The 23,748-nt window shown below is 39.6% G+C and overlaps 1 protein-coding gene across 1 annotated transcript; it reads left to right on the top strand.

Annotated features, from left to right (window-relative positions):
* Positions 1-5,138: 5,138 nt before the first annotated feature.
* Positions 5,139-22,754, top strand: LOC112567211 (serine/threonine-protein kinase 33-like). Its single transcript, XM_025243817.1, has 13 exons — positions 5,139-5,177; positions 7,584-7,691; positions 7,999-8,100; positions 9,034-9,138; positions 9,630-9,768; positions 10,985-11,067; positions 11,574-11,661; positions 12,146-12,221; positions 13,716-13,828; positions 14,184-14,269; positions 14,760-15,017; positions 15,274-15,342; positions 17,903-22,754. Exons 1-13 carry the CDS (start codon positions 5,175-5,177, stop codon positions 18,095-18,097), a joined length of 1,425 nt encoding a protein of 474 aa, XP_025099602.1. The 5' UTR covers positions 5,139-5,174; the 3' UTR covers positions 18,098-22,754.
* The last annotated feature ends 994 nt before the right edge of the window (positions 22,755-23,748 follow it).

Genomic DNA, 23,748 nt, shown 5'->3' with positions numbered 1-23,748 from the left:
TCCGGCGATTCTTTCTTCTTTGTTTTGGAGCGACCCGTTGATTATTATGGTTGGGGCCCTCGTGCCGGCTCATATTCGATTTTAGCAATGTGGGAATTCCCGTACGCCAAAATCTGCCAGGAGCTTTACACACAAGCCGACAGCACATATTCCGCTACTTTGTGGCCTGTAACGGGTCCTGTTGTGGCGCCTTTTCTTATTTCCTTTTCCCTCTGTTGTTTGGTGTGTGAGAGGAGAGGGAGCCCGCGTAGGGAAACCAGTTCATAGTGCGTATTGGTTAAAATTACTGTTTCCATGGGAACGGTGACTGGAGAAACGAGACTGGTTAGAGAATGCATTTGTAGCGGCGCCTAATAATTTGCTATCTAGCATTCTGCACCAAACTGTTCAGTATTTAGTGTTTGTTGTGCCATTCATGGGTTTAAAACCCAGCTAGGTACTCTCATAGGAAAACGTTTTAGGTGACAATGAACCTATTTTGAGCACCGACATTTGGCGGGGCGAGTGAAAGAGACGGTTCTGGAGAGGAATGGTTTGTTCTGCTATAGGAGAGAAACAGCATGTGTTCTTTGGAGACGAGATCTGATCACAGCCAACAGGTTTCATGCTTGGTGACTAGCTTTTACTGCTTCGCCATTGTACTGTATCTTGGTGATAGAAGAGGGAGGAAATTGGATGTTAGGGATGCGGAGAGACGAGAGATAGAGAAGAATAAGGAGGTGTAATAATCAGCATTTTATAATAGGCATCGAAAAAGGAGGAGAGGGATGGAAAAGATGGAAATGGAAACATAAGATCTATGGCAGAGAAGAAGCGGGGCTGCCAAGAAAAAGACAACAGTCACTGTCCCCACTCACGTTGTCTGACATAATGTAATCACTTGTCCAGCCATGCCATTGGTGGTGTTGTAACGAATAGCACAAATAAACCGCATTTGCCTTGTTTGTTGTTCCGATGTTGTGCTTTTGCTTTCTCCTTTTCCCCCTGATTTTCAATACCTGGGTCGTACAACAGCCCTGCTAACCTTAATCCAAGTCGCTGTTGGCTGTGCGCACGACTGGCCGAGGTCTGGTCCGCCGATGCGAGTCGCCGAACAAAAAAAATAAAAAAATGAAAAAAAAGAAAAAAAAAAAAAAAAAAAAAAAAAAAAAAAAAACAAAAAAAAAAAAAAAAAAAAAAAAAAAAAAAAAAAAAAAAAAGAAAAAAAAAAAAAAAAAAAAAAAAAAAAAAAAAAAAAAAAAAAAAAAAAAAAAAAAGAAAAAAAAAAAAAAAAAAAAAAAAAAAAAAAACAAAAAAAAATAAAAACAAAAATTAATTTGGGGCTGGCACCGTTCCCGGGTTACGGCGTTCTTTCGCTTGTAGTCGCGCTTCCCACCGGCGGCTGGAACGCTCAACCGCTAGTTGGACGCCACCCTCCAATTGGTTACGACGATGATTGCTTCGCTCACCGTCAACGGCGACCTTTCACGCATCTCTCTCTTTGTGTAATGTGGTTTTCTCGCATTTTGCTTGCTTCTTTCCAACTTCTGCCATCCCCCGCCTTTCGTTTTGGTCAGCCCCAGCACAGCCGCGCTTCTCCCCTGATACAGCTTAGGATTGCTGAGATTTCGGTGCTACCCCATCCTCCCAACAGCGCGACCACCGACCCCGGACCGTTGGTAAGACTCGGGAGTGTTTCCACAATCTTTTCTTACTTTAGTCGGCCCCACCTATTGGTCCCCCGTTTCTCTGCCAGTGTTCCTGCTTTCTTGTTCTTTTTCTGACGCGTTTTGCGCAGCTTGATGGGAACTTCTTTCCCATGAGTTGGGCGACCCCTGTTCGTCACTGTATAGTTTGGATACCATTATGTGATCGTTGTAGATCAGCCTGAAACCCAATCCTAACCCAACAGGCGTAACATAAAGTAAACCTTCAAGATACTTTTTCACGAGTATAATGGACTAAAAAGATAATGATAAACAGAACAAGTGGTAGAATATCCAGAGGAAGGAACATGGAAGCAAAAAAAAAAGCCCAACCAGAAATGAAGCTAAGACGTATTTTTAACAATCTCGGCCTAATGAGAATCAAACCTGTGACGTGTAGGGGAACTAACTCGCTGTTGGTGGTACCACACAGGTGGCTATAATAAACAGTTGAGATTGTACAGTTAATTCTATTCTAATCTATTATACAGTAGGTATTTGCATTGTCTCGCCACCCTCGCCTCTCGGTCGTTGCTACACCCGATTTTTCTCATAAAGTACCCTGTGTTAGGATATCATGTTACCCGCTTTATGCCAGCTACCCGTGCCTCGGAAGCCAACGTGTATTGTCTTGGGATGGTGGCGAGATAATCGAATCTGGGACTGAAGCTATCGGCGAAGTTCGTCAACTATCAGCGTGGAAAAGTCGCGACACGGACGATCGGGTCTGTGACAGGGCGAGGAAGCGGGCCGCCGGTTGTTCTTAGCTGATCAAGGCTAGTGCACAATTACCGGAGAGCCTGAGACAGTTCGGCGATCGAGGGCCTTAGCTAGCACGGAAGTGGCTGTTGCGCTGCATTAGTGCGGTGAGGTACTTGAAGCGAGGACATCCGATACTCCGTGTCAGAACGCCTCACTCAGGTTGCACGATTCGGGTGTGGAGGGGAGATGGGATGGTGAATCGGTGCGTGGTTGGTGGTGGGGGGGAGGGAACGGCAAACGCGCACCGATAATAGATGAATGATACTGATGTTTTCCATGGCGAAGTCATGCTGCAAGAGTATTGGAGACAGATGTCTCAAACGGTTCCTTCTCTCTGTCTTCTGTTATGGATTCCGGCTAACCAAACCACTGGTTCAGGTGGGTGCGTTGTCAGAAACACTGCGGTATGTGGTGATTTATTATTGAGGCGATTGCCTTCCGCGAAGGACTGTGGTGTGCAGAAACGGCTTGCAGGTGGTTAATTTAGGCGAAAGAAAAAAAATTGTGTATGCTGTACATCATGCTTGCAGCACCCAATTCCGAAGGTCTTTATTCGAAGAATTTCTAGTCGTGTGCTGGTGGGTGAGCGAGGGTGGGTGTGGGTGACTCGGGGTTGGTTACAAGGTACGCCTTACAGAAAAGCAGAGCGACTGAAGAGCAGCTTTGTAGTGAGCTGACGGGCGGCGGGCAGTCCTGTGGCAGGGATCTTGAGCATAATGTAAGTATTACGTATATCGAAAATAAGCATCTAGTGTTACCCATTTAAACTTCATTGCTTGGTTTTAGCAACCAGCCATTTCGACCTGTAATTGTGCACTATGTCGAAATGGAGCTTCGAACTGGAACAGGTCTTTACACGACACCGGTGACATGACAACTTTGTCAAACTTGGACAAATATGTATTCTTTCTTAGTTGTTCAGTTGGAAGAACACCCTTCAGCGATATGTTAAGCATAAAACACGCTTATTATGTTAACTTATGGATAGTTTAAGACTTAGCGCCGTAGCTTGCGGGCTTTTTACAGATTGAAAATTGCCTTTCCCATTTTGAACTCTAAAGAAAGAAGAAGAAGCACTGCTTTTATCACCTTCGCTGGCAAAGCGTTTGGGAATTTCAACGAAACCCAATATCACGACAGTGAACTCTCACTTACGGTCGTGCACTCATTGCAAGACGGAAGCAGGCACTGGACAGGTCATACTGCCCATGAAGAAAGCAAAAAAGAAGGTGTGTATTTTAAGACTTGCGTACATAAATCCTTGCCCGGATGTCCCCGTGTTAAGTCAGTTGTTCTCTGTAACTATGTTCCCCGCGTCGATACAAGAACTGGACGGGTCTAGTCTTAACCGGCCACCGGTCTGTTGCCATATGTGACTATATTTGGCAATGTTTTACTCGGCCCTCATAGTACAAACTCGCGCAAAATTTATAGCCACGTTTCAGAGGGGTCCTGTCAAGGAGGGCGCGGAGATTCACTCGAGAGACACACCGAAGGTACCGACAAGGGTCATTTCGGGTTTGCACCGCAAGTGGTTGAGGGTACTTAGCGCGCGCGGTACCAGGACCGCGCATGTCGCGAGACAGGGTTCTTCTGGCTCTTTCTGCTCGGTCTGGACAGGCTGGCTGGCTGGCTGGCTGGGCGGTCATGGCCGTCCCCGAAGTCCAGTCGCCTTGTAAACCTTCTGCGCCGTGGTTATGTTTTTTTTTCTCGCCACTTTTACAGTGATTACACTTGACTGCCATCGAGTGCTGTTGGTGTCTGCCGGGTATGGCGGCTGCAAGACAGTTCACGCGCGGACACACACACACGCGCGCACGCGCACGCCGCTCAATAAACCAGTTTTACGTGATTCCTCAAGCTCCCTCCACTCCTCCAATATAACTTAAAAAACAAAAACACGAAGTGCGAAGACCAGACTGTTCGCTGGTGGACGGACAAGAGAAAAAATGCTTTCTGTTTTTCTTGCTCACTCTTCTCTTGGTCTCTGTGTGGTTTTTTTTTTCTCTCTCTCTCTCATTCTTGCTTTTTTTTCTTTTGTGTGCTGTGTGTTTTTTTTTTTTTTCTCAGCTTGCGTCGTGTGTACGTGTTCTCTCGCTGTCTGAACTTGTTTGCGAGTCTATATAGGTTCTGAAATATATTATGTGTGTAGTATTGGATTATGGTTATGTTTGTGTTTTTACTTCTGTCAGCTTGCGCGCGCGTGTGTGTATATACTGTTAGGCCAAAGCCCGAAATCGGCCAAAGTGGCAACTGGCCGGCCAAATGTGGAAGTGGCCGACATCGCATCACAATTCACCGGCTCGGTGTCCCATCTTTTCTAGGTTTCTGGATTTGGCCAGCCAGTTGGCGAAAATGGATGGGGCGAATCGGCCAAAGTTCGAAGAAAAAAAGAAAGATTTTGGGTGTTTGTATACTGTAATTGATAATCATATTATATTGATTTTTAATTATACTAATTGGCAAAAAAGTCATGATTAGTTAATTACAATCTCTATCATCACTTGTTAACAACAAGATGAACTTTTATTGACATTTCGAATTACACAGCAGTTTGTTTACTGTTTACATTTGCAGTGATTATGTTGAGAGGACTGGGGAATAGTGCCCATTGCCTCGAGGGTAGCCGCGACCGACCGGTCAGTGGTTGTGGGAGACAGGACGGTTCGTACTGGCTGTTCTTACTCTGTGCCCACGGATGCCGGTGTGAGCAGTTTTCTCGTCAGAATGGTAATTTCACTTCTGGAATACACCATGTTTCTTGTATCTTGAGTCTTGTATCAGCACATTGACTATTGGCCAGGGATTGTCCCGCCAGTTCGCAAACTGACCGGCCATTAGTAGCATATATATACTATACACAGTACATCGGCATTGGCCACACACCTCGGCAAAGTGCCAAATGCCGGCCAACTCGGGAACTGGCCGAACTTCGGGCTTTGGCCGAAATATATATGACATATGCTATTTATATTTATGTGTGTGTGTGTTCTTTCTCTCTGCTTTTACGCGTTATGTGTGTGTGAATCTTCTTGCACGCGCGTGCGTGTGGTGTTGTGGATGTAAGTTTTCTTCTCACTCTCTGCGTGCAAGCTTGCGTGTATGTGTTGAGAGTGTGCGAAGGAGAGTGTGTGTGGACACGTGCGCGTATTTGTGTTACCCTCAGCCGCCTTCACAAGAGATAGAGCGAGCGGCGGCAGCAGGAATCTTGTGAATACCGTTGAAGCGGAGAATCAAAGGACCGTTTGTGGACGTGTTTATCGGCTGCCTGTCGTAGCCGTGTGCGACTAAAGCTTTGCCAAATGCAAACAAAAACCTACCTTTGAACAATTTTGCAGATTTGGAGCCTAAAGGTTTCATCTGCGATAATCACGCTCAGTTGACTGATAGCAGTATTTTGCATCAAAGACTGTGATACAGTTTTCTTTTTCAGATATTTATTTTTTTAAAGACCTGCCCATCCTCCCTTCTCACTCGCCATGAAAGAAGAGAGGATGGCATGTCGTATGTTCTGCCTCATTTGTACAGGAGAGAACTTCATGCAACAGAAGTGATATAATAATAGGATTTGTATAACCCATTGCCCCACACGGAGGCGAGCAGGATGCGCTTCACGGGAGACCTACAGGGGCGATTGGGAGAGTCCGTGTGATGTAGACCTCACAACCAAGCACAATACATACACAAACATGCACTGTTTAGCAATACAAGAACATCAAGGAACGCAGAGATAGGAGTGTGGGAGAGAAAGAACAGCAGGATGGATGATTAACTAGAAGTTTCCTAAGAGTTTTAAGTTCAGAAGGAAGGCATGTACCGATTCCTCTGTGCGGGAGATGGATCGAGGCAGGCCATTCCAGATACTTAGGCCGGAGAAGGAGAAAGTGCGACAGCCGAATATGACACCCTCCACTGCTCACCCGTTGTATAAGAAAGGAAACAGGAATCAGTTCCTCAAAACCTTGATAGATGTTTGAAAATTTGTCTTATGGAAGTTGCTTTTCCTCTTCCAAGTTAATAACGGCCCATGTTTGACTTACTGGAGTATTTTTACATCAATTTTAAGATAATTTGATGTTCTGATTTCGTTTAAAAAAAATAAAGGGTGGCCTGGCAGGTGTTCTGCCTGCCATGGGTAGAGGAACTTCCTGTTACAGAAGAATACGACACCTTCCCCATCCCGTTGTACGCACTTGCGGACAGGTGTAAACATTGCAGGGACGGCTCCTGCCGCATTAGACCACTCTGTAGAACGCTAGACCACTCTGTCGACGTTGTTTACGGTGTCGTGTACATGCACGCTACCCGTCATTTTCTCTTCTACCTTTATAGAAATCAATGGATCGTGTTCTAGATAGGCAGCGGCACGCGGGTCGGAGGGGTGTGTGTGTGATCCGGATGCAATGCACGCCGGTAGGAGGGACAGAATGCGGGTATGGATTTTTGGGTCTGATTTTTATCGTGACTTAGTTCAGGGAGAAGTCTCGGAACCTCATGGTATGTGTCACCAGCCAATGATGGTTAAAGGTTATTAATCTCATTCTTTTCCTGAGAAGAAGTAGCAGTGATTATGATGATTGTTGATTGATGATGATGATTGATTGATGATTGATTGATGTTGATAATGATGATGATGATGAAGAAGAAGAAGAAAAAGCTGATTTTTTACTCCCCATTTATTTAACAGACCTGACTTTTATAAACAACTTGCTTAAATGCATGTAGCATCTGTTTACAAGGCTGGCTGTCTTGCCTTGATATGGCCTTAGCTGCTGGCATGAACACCAGTTTCCCCCTACACATCCCCAACTCCTTAATAAATTAATAAGAGGCCAAATAGTGGTCAGTGTTTTCTCAGAAAAAAAAGTAGAACTTATTCTCCCAGAGGGTATAAAACCTTAACCTTCAGTGTGCGGAAGCATGCATCATCTCATTGCTCGCCTCTGTTTTTTTATTGTAGTGGTCTTTATAGCTGTTGTAGTTATTTGTAAATAGTCTTTCTTTGTCATAAAATCTGATAGAGTGTGTTTGATAACTTGTATTCTTTATTAGTCTGGAAGCCAGCAAGGGGGCATAATGAGTGTGCTGCCAGATGAAAGGGAGCTTACTATGCCATGTTTGCTTGTCTTGGTGCAGATGTTGCAATCCTGCGGCACCAGCAGCAGAGGAAGGGAGAGCACCTTAAAGGATGCTGTTCCTCACACCCGTGTAGATGGGGAGGCCATGCTGTATGAAAACTATCAGGTCAGCATCTTGTGCTGGGATTCTCACACAGAGGTCAACATAGGTCAGGATGGAAATGAATTTTAGGACATTGTTACATCCTACATGTAGAGTTACCGTTCTGTTGTGCATGCTGTGCAGTCTATGAGAAAAATGTGAATAATAGAATGAAAATAATTTTTTTTTTGGAAGAAGATGATTTTGATTTTATTAATGTTTTTGTGCTTTTATATTCACCATTGCATTTTTTCTTTAATGATCAGCTACCCTGTCTATGCTATTGACAAGTTGAAATGTTTTTAAATGAAGTTGGGTCTGTAAAATACAGGTGGGTAAAAAGATTGGAGAAGGTAGCTTTGGCAAGGTCTATGAGGCTAGACACAAAGAAAACAGATATCTTCTGGCCATCAAGAGCCTTAACAAGGATAAGGTGAGTCTTTGTATGCATTACGTTTTCATCCTTTTAAACAAGGCTCATTAAACTTTACAGTAGGACAAGAGAAAGTGAGAGACTTGGGGCTTGCTATCTTTAATGTCATTGAGATTCAAGTATAATATTAACAAAGTAAAGCAAAATATAAAAACTAGCATTCTTGTTCCACTGAAATCCAGGAATACATTTGTGACCATCAGGCACCAAAATTTTATGGATGATCGTCAGGTATGGTAGTACATTGTTTTGACTCTTAAAAAAAGGAGGCTTTTAAGCACATATCCTGGGTAATACTATAATTGTTTAATCCTTTTAACAGCCTGTTTGTATTGTTGCATCAGAATCAAACCACCTCTTACTGACATTAAGACCCAAGCTTCTTGTTCTCAGTTTCAGTGCACTTCTATGCCATTAATAAATATTTCTCTGGCTGCATATTATCACTAAATGGAGAGCATTGACATTTTTCACTATTTTCCATTTCTGAATGTCTGGTTTGGTAAAGACAGGAGGTGAGACACTTTTTAAATTCTGCTACAAACATTTCATCATCCCTACCTCTTTATGAAGCAGCATAATATAGACACCATTCTCTGCTAGTGTGATTTTTTTTTTATGTCTGTAGCCCTATTGTATTTTCCAGACTCATACTGTTGTACAAGCATTTTATATGCCTGTTTGTTGAGTCTTGATGCTGGTAACTTTACCAGATGTAACCAGTAGTTTGAAGGCCTTTAGTTCCATGAATATTTTCATAGTGAGCTCTTGGCACATAGACATAAAAATTCAGTACCAGTTTTACCCCAATCCCATCCAGTTTCAGCCAAGCTGAACAGACGATACAAAGCAAATTTGTGTTCTTTAGAGTCTTGTTTGAGAAGCCATTGCAAATTCAGCTTTTCTGAATAGCATTTTTGTGCTCTTTATAAGGCCTCGAGCATGGCTTTGAAGCAGGTTGAACGAGAAGTGACCATTTTAAAGAAGGTCAACCATCCACACATCATCAACCTTAAAGAAGTGGTTGAGTCGGCCAAGGTAAGAGTTTGCTTCTAGGTCATCTGGATCAAAAGTTTATATTTTTCTTTTCTTTTTTTTTTCCTTTTTTTTTTGCTCAGTCTTCTGTGTTATTGATGAATTCAAATGTTACTTCAGTTCTGAGTTAATTGTATCTTTTTACATTTGTGATTCTTAACGATACAGAGCTAAAATATTAAACATTACAAATCAATATCAGACCTGTTTAAAGACACCATCAATTGAAAACAACACTGCTGTTTGTGGGAGATAATGGGTGATAAAGAGGGTTTCAAATGAAGTACAGAAAAGAAACTCTAAACAGGCTAATAGATGGTTTTCGGAAATGCCTTTTTCAAATATCTTTTAACAAAACCAAGTGTTAACAGCCCAGATCTCTGTGCCCCTCCCCCCTCTTACTCACATTATTTCAAGGGCATCATATATATAAAGATATTAATTTTGAGATTATATCAATAAAATGTAACAGTGTGTTTTGGACCTAATTGTAGCGGATGTATCTGGTGATGGAGCTGTGTACTGGTGGGGAGTTGGCAGACGTACTGACCGAGAAGGGGCACTTCACAGAGGAGGAGACCAAGATCCTCATGACCAGGTTGTGCAGTGCAATCTCATATCTGCACAAGCATGGTTAGCATTCACCGCAACTTCTTTTATTTTTGAAACACTGTCACACTTTCTTACCCTCTACCTTTTTTTTTTTTTTTTTTTTTGGAGCCACATGACCACTCTTTCATCGCTTTTGCTGTTACCCAGTACATATATAAAATGAACAATGCTTTGATGGAATGCTAGTTATAGAGACAGAGAAGAAATAGTTGTCATCCTAGGCAAACAGAACAATGTTTCTTGCAGACATTGGGCCTATTGAAAAATCAAATGTGCCTTATTTTTTTGTGCTACTTCCTGTGCATGGAGACTTCCATTGATCTGCTTTTGCTTGTTCAGCTGGATCTGTCACCAAACTTAGATCAACTGTTCTTTATATCCCACTACTGCCATAGTTTTTTATTCTAGATTTAAGACAAAGGTAGCCAACATAAAGATGATTCTCTTGTATGGATTCCATTGTCATCATTAATTCCAAACCATAGCACATCAGAAAAGATGATTTGTGTCAAACAGCAAATAGAATTCGTGGAGATAAAGTATATTAAAGTATATTAATTAAGAAATATTGTAAAAATAAAAATTCCAGAACAATTTATTATATACATTATCTACATAAGTGTAGGATCCATATTTTACCCCTTCATTTTGTTAAATCTCTGCTAAGCACCAACTCCAACACAAAAAATGTGTTGATGATATTAACTTGACATCCCATTTCTGAGGAAAGGGATAAGTGATCCCTGATGAGAGTCTTTCACATGCTTGCAAAAATCTTCGAAACTCAAATGTATGAGCATTACTTGTCACACCACCAGTGTACTGCGCATGCCATACAACAGTACCACAGTTTGTCTGCACTACATGTTGATCACTGGCTTATCACTTCCTCCACAAACACCAAAGCATTTGGCTTATTTTCAAACATCATATAAGGCTATAGAAGAATTTTTTTTTCTTGCTCTTATTATGATTTCCACCACCGCCACCACGCTCACCACCACTCATCCACCATCCATCCTCCATCATTATCAATCATCATCAATCATCAAATGTGTTATAAAACAGTATATCTTAATGTCTGGGAGAGATAAGTGAATCAAACCATTCAGGAGAATTGTAATAGCTTTTTTTTCATTTGCTCTTCTAATTTATATATAGCCCTTTATAATACAAGGCACAGAATCTTGGTTAAAGCTGACATTATGTTTTATGTTAATTGCTTTCTTAATTTCAGCCATAGTTCATCGAGACCTCAAATTAGAAAACATACTGCTTGCTGATAACCCAGATGATCCCAAAGACAAGCTGTACATTAAGGTATTACTTCCCTCTGTTATCTGTCTAAAAGACTGTGTACACCATATGCATAGAGAATGATGCTGTATCATCATGGTAAGCATAAAGGACAATTTTTTGGTAAGATTTTGTAGGAGAGAAATTGTATACCAGGTGCTGCAGTCTAATCTCATCTGTTCCGTTTTCAGACTAACTAGAGTATGTAAGAAGTTTCAGAACGTAGCGTAAGCTAAGTATCAATGGCAGCTACAAAAGAAAAATTTATCTTCTAAATATTTACAAAACATTATAACGACTGAATTTTTACAAAACTTTACCATGTCTGTATATTGACACATTTTTACTGTACCAAAATATTTACAAACCTTCATGGTGTAAGGAATGCTAACAAAATAATCTGCAATAACTTATCTAATTAATAATCTGAAACACATGCAGTCAGATGTACATTCTGAATTTGAAATTGTCTTCACTATTTGTTTTATAAGTAAGCTATTTCTGTATAAAATTAAGTGCTTGTGTATCAGGTGGGGGACTTTGGACTGTCTGTGATGAAGGGAGGGACAACAACAGAAAGTATGATGCAGGATTTTTGTGGCACACCTATATACATGGGTATGTGAAGGTGACTATTCTCCAATGTTTGAAAAAGAGAGAGTTCTGTGTGTGTGTGTGTTTGTGTTCATGCACACATGGTCTGTGTGTTTATGAGAAAAAGGACGAGCAGAAAAAATACATTCTTTCAAACTCACATGGTCAAAGATATATGTGCAGTGGTATGTTCATATAAATGGCATGCATACCATATCCAAGTGCATTTACCCTGCTCTCTCTATAGATATGCACACACATTAAAAGACTCATGCATATGGGTATGGAAATTAATATCCATTCAGCAAACTAAAAGTTAGCAATTGGCCTTCATCTAAATGAAAAAAATTTTCACCCCAACTCACAGTAAAGACAAGGAAGACACCTATAGCTAAAAAGAAAATAGTTTCTCCAAATTGAAAGACTAAATATTTATAAATGGCAACAAACACTAGTGTTTCACCAACCCCTAAAAAATATTTTGAGATGTCCTGTGTTCCGTGTGCAGCTCCAGAGGTCCTGGACAACAAGACGTACAGTCAACAGTGTGACGTCTGGGCTCTTGGTATCATCATGTATTATCTGTAAGTTAGTCATATGTGCCGCATGGATACTAGCCATCAGCATGCATATTTCTAAGCTAATATTCAAGTTGTCAGAATTGTACTGTTAACTTTCTATGTGTTATGCTTCTTGCCGAGAAAAAAACTTGCAAAACAATGTTGCCATTAGATGGCAGCAGAACAAAGCCCTAGTAATGCTGGAGTTAAACCAGTTTTACTTAAAATTCCAAGCCTGAGTAATGCTCACGTAAGACCACAGATGAAGATAAAGGGTTGATGGAGCTGGCAAAATGCTCAATAATGTTACGAGAACACAACACTCAAATTTTTGGGAAGAAATAGATATTCATGGTTTAGATTATTAATAGTTTTTAAAATATGTTTTGAATTCTTTTTTAAACATTAACTGATGGGTGCTTTGGATTATTTAAAGTAGTTATGAAAAGAGAAGCAATAGTGAATAGAAGAAGTCAAAGACAGCGGTTTAAGTGCCTTAATGCTTATTGCCAGTATTTCGGAATGGATAAGGTTTTCAGTTTAAGGATGTGTGTAATAACAATAATGAGGCACGGGAGGCAAAGCCCTGGTCAAGATGGAGAAGAACTGCTGTAGGAACAGAAGGAGAAGATTCAGGAAGTAATGTGCTTAATAAGGTAGAGGTTGGGGTTAAGGAAGGAGGGGTTAGATGTCTCCACACATACATCTGTATAGATTTTTGGGGTGTGCTAGGACATTCCTCAATCAGTGTGTCAGCACAGCACTTGGGAGATGCTGCTGTGGTGATGTTTGCCCCACTGTATTGATAACAATGATCCAGCACACAGCAGGCAGATGTTTCCCTCCAGGAGAGTTGAACTTGCTGTCCCTCTTCATCCCTGTTCATTTCTTGCTGCCTACCCTCAGATTCCTCATTGATCTATTTGCAGAGAAGCTGGGTTTCAGTTTGCACGTGCCCAGCAGAATATTCTATTGATACCGAAAGAAAAATAGTGTGGAAATATTTGCTGATAAAGAGAAGGAAGAGGAAAAGAAACAGAATAGGTAGAAAAAAAAGTGGAAGGGTTGATATGATTACATTATGTTTGATAGTTCACTTAACAAAGCTGTGTCAATTAAAAACGTTCAACTGAATTAACAGTTTGTCTTTCTGCATTTTTAGGGTTGATGTGATTGCATGTAGATTTTGGCCATTTTGAGAAGTTACATGTAAGATATAAGACAAATTTAAAAACATTCTGAACAACAACAACAACAACAAACTACTGGCTGAAGTGTTGCCATACTGCTTTATGATGCCTCTGTGTTTTGCTACCAGTCCAACTTGCGTCTGTGATGTCAGATGTTACCACTGTGCAGAGATTAGAAAGCAGAATGTGGCCTTATAAATGATCCTCATCCATAGCATTCATGCTGTGCATGTAATATTAGTACAGGTGTTTAACAAACAGTACAAACAAAACATTGTAACCACTTTATTACTACACAAGTCAGGACTCTCTTACCCAATTCTTGCAGTCTCTGTGGACATCCTCCATTTTGTGCCAAAGAGGAAAGTGTATTGTTCTATCTTATCCGCGAGGCTGATGTGAAGTTCAGTGATGAACTATGGAAAGATGTTAGTGAAGAAGGTGGGTGTATCTGAAACTCTCAAAGCTCACTCTTGTACGGATGCCCTCAAAGCTGTTGCTTTATGAGCAGATTTAAATATGTTGATGAGTACTGATAATGTTCAGTTTATATTATATAGCCTTTTTCTTAAGCCTCCTTGTTTTCATTTTATACAGTTTCTACATGTTGTCTTTCTTAGAGGCTTTGGCTCATTTTGTTTCACTGTGTGCAAACATATTTTAATACTTGATATTACCAATGAGGTTTTTTTTAAAAAAAATCTGAGAGCATAACTGTTTTGTGAGGAGGGGATGTGTGTGTGTGTGGAGATAAGACATTGTATTCAAGTGTGTGAATTTTGATGTTGACTTGCAGCAAAAAACTGCATATGCCGAATGCTAAAAGTAGATCCTGCCCATAGAATATCTGCAGCTGAAGTGCTGAATCACTCCTGGATTACAGTTAGTAATACTTGATTTTTATTGCCGTTGCCTTGATGTCCTTCCACTGAACTCTTTTATTCACTGACCATCTATCCTGTAAGCTTGCTTCTGAAAGATGATCCAGCTTATAAAACAGTCTTAAGTTGCACGTGTCACTGCAGATGCAGTTACTGTTGAATGCAAATGTCTTTACTTTTAAAAAATACAAAACCTAAGACCTCTCAGTACACAGTTTGAAATTTTGATATTCCCATCATGTCACCTTTGATGTTAATGTCATGTGATTAGAATTATGCACCACATAGCCTTGGTCTAGTGTATTAACATAATAACATTGCTTCCTGTTCCTAGTCTTTCCTTATTAGATACTTAAAAAAGAAACACCAGTCATGTGGAAAGGAGGTATTTGCCCATACTAATTTTATTAATTTCTTGAGCTAGCAAAGCTTCTTTCGGTCCTTCATGTGTCAGTCATGCATGTGTAAGAGAATGCTGTTGTGCAATTCAGGGTGTGCAACAAGATGCAAACCAGCCCACCAACGTGTTAGAGATGATGAGGATGTGGAAAGACGAGCTGAAAAACATAGATGATGAACCAGGCAGCAGCGTAGACAAGCCACTGACAGATCCAGATCAGGGTTCTTCTGGCTGCTTCAGAAGTTTGCCTGATATACCAAATAGCATGACCCTGAAGAAGACAGGGGCTGGAAAGGGAGGAACTGTAGTCACCAGTTCAAGTACATTCAGCACTAGCATCTCAGAAAAGGTATTAGCCAAGGAATAGAACAGTGACAGCTTTGTTTTGTCTTAGAGAAATAAGACCAGGGAGTACAAATAACAAGTCTGTGCCAACACATGAAAAATTTTATTAGACAGAAAGTCTGTTTGTATCTACACAAATTGTTCTTCCTCATGTTTCTTAAACAATGGAGATTGAAATACATTCTATAAATATGCTAGATAAGTGTTGTTAAATACCAAAGTTGACCTCAGCATTGTGTTAAGTTTTATTTTACTTCCAGGTAGAGCTGCAAAAATCATCAGGAGGAAAGCAAAGAGCTTCAGGTTTACTTACAACAGCAAGAATTTCTGTAAGTAGCAGAATGCATAATTTTCAACAATATGATTAACGCTGGTAGATGCTTAAGTCTAGTGCTTGTGGATTCCATACTGTGGTGTAATGCATTCTAGCATTCAACTGCATTCACTCTCCACATGGATAAACTGAGAGAATATCCGTGTTAGCTTTGCTTTTGCATATATATATATACTTGCAGGTTGTTGAAAATAGCTGATAAGCTCACTGAGAAGGGATTTGCTTTTAGGTGAAAGCAGAAACTACCAGAAGTTTGAAATAGGATGGCTACAATCACAAAAGAAACTCTATGTACAGTCATCTTAGTCTGCTGTGTGTGCTGGAGATGCTACAGAGATCCGAAAGATTTTGTTTCAATTGGTCTTTCAGCAGGCCATGTTTTTCCTCTTAGGTCCTGGTGGATTCAACAGTCCTGCAGGAAGTAGGCCAGGCCCAGCACATCCTACTGACATACTTTAACAAAAAACTGGTTGACTATATACAGACCTGACAAGAGCTGCAAACCTGACTAGTTGACCATATTTGATGCTTTTATCCACCTTCCCGGTCATTGAGAAATAGCTTCGCCTACACCTTTTTAGCTCTTGAGGACTTTCATGAAGTTTTAGGCAATTTTGTTATCTGGCTGATTCTATCATGACGCCATTTAGGATATTTTTTGTTCGAAATAACAGGACTGCCTAGTGTCCCTCCATGTCTTGTTAGGAACACCGATAGTTGGTCCATTATTGCTTATTCAATCAAGCAAACCCAGCTTATGATGCAGCTAGCCTTCAGTAGCTGTCAGCTGCCTTCCTAGCTGCTATCTGGAGACATGCTAGGGTGGGGATGGTCATTCAGCTACGGAAAAGGGGTAGCATCATCCCAGGTGGTAGTGGTTGAGGCCAATTGTTTGTCCAATTGTCAACAAATTTGGCCTGATTATTCTTTTCGACTACAGGAAGGGACAAACAAGCAAATATATCGCATGGCATCTGCCACCGCTACAGTTTTTATCTCCCCTTCATCACAAATTGCCAGCAGCATCATGTACTTTTCCTCCATCCTTAAATTTGCTTCATATGAATGCACTATGTGCTGATGGTCTATCAGGAGAACCTGTCAGGCTGAGGGTACACCTGCTAGTAGAATACATATAGAAAAGTGTCTTCATCTGGTTTTAATTTTAGCATTTGGTTTTGATAAGAGGGGTTATAGTGAAGAGCATGGAATGACTCCACAGAATCTTGCTGTTAGAATAGTGAATGCGCACTTTATAGGGGACTTTTCCCTATTTTTTAAAATTAATGTTGCAAAAATATTAACCAGTGACCTTTTAAATGAAGTTTGTCTTCACAACCTCTGACTGTTCAAGAATGAAGGTTAAATCATCTGGGCTCATTCTCATGACACAGATTTACCAAAACAAGGATAAACCTGCCTGTAGGATAGTGGATAGCTAGTAAAGCTCATGACCCATGGGTCACCCAGATGGAAGGTCATTTAGCAGAGGGTCCCCTGAAGATAGCTACTGTCTGCACCTACCTGTGTTAAAATTAACATTCACATCTGCAGCATTGTTAATTTGAAAAAGAAACATCAAGAAAGGATGTGCAACATCAACTCCTTGAATACCATAGGATGCAGAGTATATATATATAAAAACTTTCTGTTTCAAACGCACCTTTCAGTCTGCCACCAAGATTGCATTGCTTTCAGATTACTTGCTACCAGTCCAGCAAGGATCAATTGTCCCTCCTCCTTATGCTCAGTTCTCTGTTTTCTTTTACTACTTTGGTCATGTGAGACACATTCTCACATTTTCACATTTTGTTCATATAACCAGTTCATTCTTCATGTTGGTTACCTCACTGTAAAAGTGAACATGAGTGCAGATCCATATGTGCTTCATCTCACACTTAGAGGATGCTAAACTGACTTAATGAAGCAGTTGCAGTAGTCGCAAGCTTCTAAGTAATTCATTCATCAATAATTGATTAAATGTCATTAACTTCATCAGGAAAGGCTATTTTCAGTTTAAACTGAAAGGAATTTCAGTGAGCGCCTGCCTATAGCTGTTCTATTTGTTGGATATTTGCAACAACATGCTTTTTGGCTTTTCCTTGCAGAAATATTGACAATAACTGTTACAGTAGTAATGTTTATTTATACATTTTATACAAATCATTAAAGGCAGACCCAGGGCATTGCACATTCATATCCAAACACAGATTTACATAAAAGGTGCATGAACATACAACAGCTGTAGGAATCAAGTGTTCTTTACAAAGTCACCATCATTATCTCTCTCACTCACTTTCACACATACACACACATACATAGACACAAAGTGGAGGAAGCTGAGGTACCTGAAAAATCATAGGGTCGAAAAGTTGTCAAACCCAAAGAGTTATGTCAGAGAGAGAATTGTCAGAGCCAACATGCAAACCTATGACACTAGATTTAGAGACTAAATAACCAATACCTTTTGTATTCAATGGTTAATGAGTAGATATCATGCTAGCTAAAAAAATGAATCTCCTGTATTTTAGCAAATCCTTGTGGTGTATGTGCAGCTATCCAAAACAGTACGGACTTCAGGATCCCTTAACACAGCTGTCTCTTCTATATCTTCATCCAAGAACTCAGTTTCCTTCAATACACCCAGTTCCTCCACAAGCACAGGCAGTATTAGCGGCATTAAAAATGAATCGGGAAATGGCATGATGAAAAATTCTCCAGCCAAAGTTACAAAGAACAAGAAGAAGTGACAGCAGCCTGAAGACCGATGAAGGAACTCAGTTCTGCAGAGACTTAGCTTTCTCCTGGCAAAGGATACTTGTCTCCGCCCAAATGAGGGACCAATGCACTTGACTGAAGCTTCAGTGCCAGCGTCTTAGATGACAATGCTGTGATTGTGTGCCTTACAAAACAGCTTCTCCCAAAATGAACTGTACCCATCATGCACTTACAGACTTTGGGATGTTGTTTGGTCATTTCCAGCGTTGCATGTTAGTTAAGGCAAGCATGTAAGGTAATTTTCATGATTTTTATTTAAGACTACTTGCTTTGGACCATAGATTGTTATACACGAGGTATGGCCATGCCGTGACAGTGGAACAGAATAAGTGCAACAACACTGAAGTTTCCTGCGAAAGAGCATTCTTATGCTTCTTTATCGAGCGATATTTCGTTGCAACAGTCTGGGAAGTCACCACCATCCTATATGTGAACTAATGAGGAAACTAATCCCTTACCCTATCTGCTGTTTTGCTGCCTTGTTTTCACCAAGACACAAATCATAGCATCCTTATATAAGAATATCATGTTTCAGTCTGAATCATTCAGAACTGGAAGGGACAGCATATTACTAAGATAGCTATATATGAGTCATTCTTTCACAATGCTAAGAGCTCATGATTTAAAAAACAACAACAAGTTGTTGTGATTACATTATTTGATGATTTTGTTCATTAATTCTTTTGTTGCTTTCCAATGGAACTGTCATGAGACATGGACATTTGAATGACTGGAAGTCCATTAAAGGAGTAGGGAGGTGGTGGGCCATGCTGGGACGAGATCACTTGTTTGGGATACGTTTCAGATGGCCTCTGTTTATCACAAAGAAAGAATCCACTCCCGTCTTAATAAAGCGAGTGAAATTACAGCAAATTGTACAAGTTGTGTGGTCCTGGTGTCAATGAAATTGTAATTATGTTACTACATTTTCGTTCATGCATGTGTGTCTGCTTAGAGAGTGGTATGAACTTTTTATTTTAAATTGCTTCCACTCATCAGGATTGTGAAGAAGTTTGTTTCTTATTTCATTTCTAATTTTATAAGAGTATCTTGTGAGATAATTTTTGTTAGGAATGCTTACAACTGGCACACTGTACTTATATCACAGATGATATGACATTGGCTATCTTGGCGGTACTAGGGGTAGTAAGAATGCCTACATTGATGACATAGATCTCCGAAGTTTTAATTTAAAATATTATTTGGCAAAGAAAATTTACAGGAGTCATGTCTCACCTTACTTAGTGCACTCCCTCACCCACACTTTACTAAAGGCTTCAAAAGATCTCATAAGTGGTTATGACAAAAATGTTTGCATTTTTACAAACCAAACATTTACCTGATGCTGGATTTCGCTTTGTGTTAAGAAAGGCCACGGGTAATCCTGACAAATTGTTCTCGGTGGTTGTGCTTGTCTACCCTTCAGTAAGTTTTACTCTTCTGTTTCACTTCAAGTAGCATGGTTTGTGGCTTTTATTTATTTCACTTCATAGATTACAGTGAACTGTTTTGTTTAGCCATTTCTTTTTTCAGACTGTGTCCACACACACATAAAACAAGATGAATGTGAACATTAAATAAGGTTTTTGAAATTCATATGCTGAAAAGTGCATGGAAGTAAAACATGTACTAACTGCTTGCTTTTAATTTTTCTAGATCAGTTGCAGATCAGAGAGCTGTTCTAGTCACAAAAAGATAGGTAGAGATGAATGTCCAGTGATTTTGTCATGACAGGAAAAGGTGAAATGAAACATTTCTTCATACATTTCAGTTTCAGAAAACATTCCTTAAGTTGAATTTAAACCATTATGCAACCATAAATTTTACTGCTGAAAAAAAAAACCCAATTTGAATGGACTCGATAATATTAAAAATGTCTAGCTAATATTTTATAAAACATTTTTTCATTCTTCTAAGAAACCTTTTATTCATGTAGCTTTTTAAATTGTTATACTGTTTCACTGTGATGTCGAAGGAACCAGGTCATCTGTGATTATGCTTTATTTTAAAAGTCTGAATGTGATAACTTTATGCAACTTCACTTGGACATCTTGTTACTTTTGAGAGCTGTTCTTGAGAGGATAAAATGCAGTTGTGAATTGAAGTTAACAAGACAAGGTATGAAAGTCAGCATTCCTTTGGACAGTGAATGTGGAAGACAGCAAACAAGTTTAAAATTCATGGCTGTATCAGCAATTGCAGGGCGAGTGTAAAGTACCTCTGTACCATACATTACTTATAAATTTTGCAAATAGCACCACATTTGCATGAAAAAAATATATTGTGATCCCTAAAGTGGTAGAATTTCATTGCTGATTTCTGCTTTTATTTGTATTTACGGAAGATTGTGATCATCGGATAAAGTTTGAAGAGACTATGTCTGCTTGGTATGCAGACTGGCCCCAGTTGTGGTCCATGATTGACCAGCAAGAAGCCCTGATCTCACGTCATATGCAATTTTCTTTGAGGGTAGGTGAAGGATGAGGTTTACTGCACCAAACCAAAATATCTGGCTCAGTTGGAAGATCACATTTGGCAAGTTCTGGCTAACATATCATATAAATTCCTACTGTTGTCAAGGATATTTCCAGATGTTTGCAAAGACTGGTGGACAGTGCTGGTACCTGTGTGGAATTTTAACATTCCAGACAAGTTCTACCATTTTACTGTTCCACTACATTTTATTAATAATTAATAAAGTTATCAACAGATTTAAATTAACTTTCTTTCCACTGACCCAGATTGTTACAAAACTATTAAGTAAAGAGACTTTGGCCCATCATTTGAAATAGAATTGTAGGCTGATTTTAATACTTTGATGTTACAAAAAAAGTTTCTTGAAATATAACTTGCAATTAATATTGCTGCATATGCCTTTAAGATTTCCTATGATGTTTCATGCATGCCATTTGGAAACTACATTGATAGGATCCACGCTGTGCCTTTGCAACATAATTTATGCCCAGTGCCAACTTCCTTTCCCTTTGCTTATTCAGATGAAAAGGAAGTAAGCAATAGGCTTAGCCACCTGTAGAATGTTTTAACCCAGTCTTGGCTCATTTACCTGCTGATAGTGTGCAGTGTTTTATGCTCAGAAAGAGACCTCATCCTATATGATTAATCGGTTTAGATATTTTGCACCAAAGGTGTCTGTAAAACCTGTTTGGCTGGATCTTCAGTTTTTACAGTACTTTTGAAAAATGTGCCCTATTTTTCAGTTTCATGATCAAAGATGATTATGAACTAGATTTTCCTGGCTCCTTGCATTTTATTAAATGTTATTCACTGAAACCCGGCCTTGTTCTCCACCTTTTTCGGCAAGATTATTTTGCAAGAGCTCAAAACTCTTGCCTGTATCTAGATGGTGTTATGGAGCATACATCGTGGCTCTTTTTCCTATTTTAAAAAACTGTCCCCAAAGACCTGGCTTTGGTGGGCTTTTTATTTTTGGCAGGTTTTCCCCGTCTTTTTTTGCTTTTCTTCTTTCACAGAAGACTACCATATTGATGCTCATTTTCTTTTTCTTTAATAAACTGATTTTTCTAAAAGTGAGCTTACAGAGGTCTTTTTAGATGCAGATACCTTAATGCAGGTAAAATCTGCCTTGTGCTTCAAATCGTGCCAAAGTGCACTTCTGATGTTTGGAAAGCATGGTCATATTCCTTACTCATTTACTTTGTTGCATTTTATAGAATTAGTTGGGTTTTTTTTTAAACTTAGGGGTTGATGCTGGTGCTTGGCAAGTTTTAAAAGGTAGAAGCTTTATATGTACAAAGCGACCCACTTTGTTATAGTTTATATTGCGAGTACATCAGCTATGTTATAGTATGCAAAATGTCATTTTAATCATTGTTTACTGTGTGCAATGTGTATTGCAACCATAACATATATGCAAAGTGAACTTTATTTTCAATTAGCACAGATAGTTTTGCAATAGTTGAAAGTGCTGCACTTACCAAGCAAATTCAACACTCAGTTTTATCAATGCCTTAAAAAAAACCACTTGATTTATATTTTAACAGTTTTAGTTTTCAGATGATAAAAGTGAGGAAGTATATAGTGAGGGCAAGACAGAATCTAGTACTGTCACTTATTATTGAGAAACTTGCATCTCGTGCACGACTATTTTGCTTTTAAGTTAAAGAGGAAATTGATATTTATGCGATGACATCAGTCCTACAAATAAAGCCTGACCAACACCATCACATTTCAGAAAAAATGCAAGCCCTATTTTGGGGGGTCCTTTCCTGCCATATTACATAATTTTAAAGTGTTTTGTGCTTAGTCCTGCATTTTGACAACAAAAAAGAGCAAGTTAACTTTGAGTAAAATATTTCATTTTGCCCTTTTATTGACAGCAGTGTATTATGTATCCTATTTGTCGAGTTTTAAAAATCGGGCAGCAGTTAATGCATTTACATGGTCGCCATTCGCACTGCAAGAAGAAAAATACAAGGATCTGTTCATCTCGTATTTATTGTCAATGAATATGTAAGATGAGATTAAGGGAAGAGCCCTGGTTAAAGATTTCAAGTTCTGTATTATCAGTTTTAGAATTTTGTTTTCTTACCAACATCTTGGAGAAGAAATTCTGCCTTATGTTGACACAATAAATTGGATATGATTGTATTTGCTTGTTTTGATGTTGCATGGAATGCCTTTCTAAAAGTCAGACATACTGTGACCTGTACATAACATCTTTTATAAGAACATAAAAAGGTGTATCCTTGCGCCAATTGAGATTCTCTTCTATACGAATCTTTTGTGGGTTTCTACTCCCATTTTAGAGAGTGCTCATATGAAATGAAGCGGTCTAGACAGATGGAAAATTCAATTGAGATTTGAAGGTATGCAGAATGTTTGGGTTAGGGTTAGGGTGAAAACATGCAATGATGACTGGGATCATCAACTGTTCAAGAAACTGATGATCGAAGTCCAAATAAGTGTTTGAGTAAGGGTAGATAGCAAGGCCTTGAAGATTTAACTGGTGACCTGCAGTGAGCTATTTAAAAACTATGAGACTGGTGTATCTCAGTATCCAAGTATAAGCCATATAAATTCTTTGACAAGCCTGTCCTCAGCATGTGATATATGGGTAAGCAGCCTTATGTCCTTAAGCAGGGCTTCTGCTTATGCAAAAAATTGCGTACAGTACGCATTAAAAGTTCGGAGGACCCCTTCAATTTTCGTCAATGGGGTCCCAGGGGACCCCTTCAAATTTGGGCTAAGAACAGATACAAAATAGAGTAAGTGTAGTGTCTGACATTGTAGCCTAATCTATTGTTGTCTGCTACAAGGTGAGCGTTACTTCCCTTGCACCGAGTTTTTCCCCTTACCGGGAAGAGTTCCATTAACCTATTTCCAAGATGTCGTTGACAGCAGGTTAGAATCATCGTCTCAGAAACGGAAAGAAAGTGAGCATCCCAAGCACAGTGAGCATAAGCTCATCACAGATGCTTGCACAGACTTCATGGCACAGAAATCTCGCCATTTCTAACTAGACATTACAGTGCTTTGTGTGCCTGAAAGGCAGTTGAACAAAGTATGTTGATTTGTTGGGCTTTTTTTCACATTGTAAAGGGACCCCTTAGAGTTAGCCTGGGACCCCTTAGAAATCTGAAGA

The sequence above is a fragment of the Pomacea canaliculata genome, linkage group LG6 (genome assembly GCF_003073045.1).
Source record: "Pomacea canaliculata isolate SZHN2017 linkage group LG6, ASM307304v1, whole genome shotgun sequence".
In the NCBI taxonomy this organism is placed as follows: domain Eukaryota; kingdom Metazoa; phylum Mollusca; class Gastropoda; order Architaenioglossa; family Ampullariidae; genus Pomacea; species Pomacea canaliculata.
Note: the sequence above shows the minus strand (reverse complement) of the source record. Positions and strands in the feature narration are given on the sequence as shown.

What these genes read in the sequence shown, in the direction of transcription:
- LOC112567211 (XM_025243817.1), top strand. An exon ending in GAAAGATGTTAGTGAAGAAG is followed by an intron (nt 13,829 to 14,183) that starts GTGGGTGTATCT and finishes GTTGACTTGCAG; the next exon opens with CAAAAAACTGCATATGCCGA. An exon ending in GCACTAGCATCTCAGAAAAG is followed by an intron (nt 15,018 to 15,273) that starts GTATTAGCCAAG and finishes TTTTACTTCCAG; the next exon opens with GTAGAGCTGCAAAAATCATC.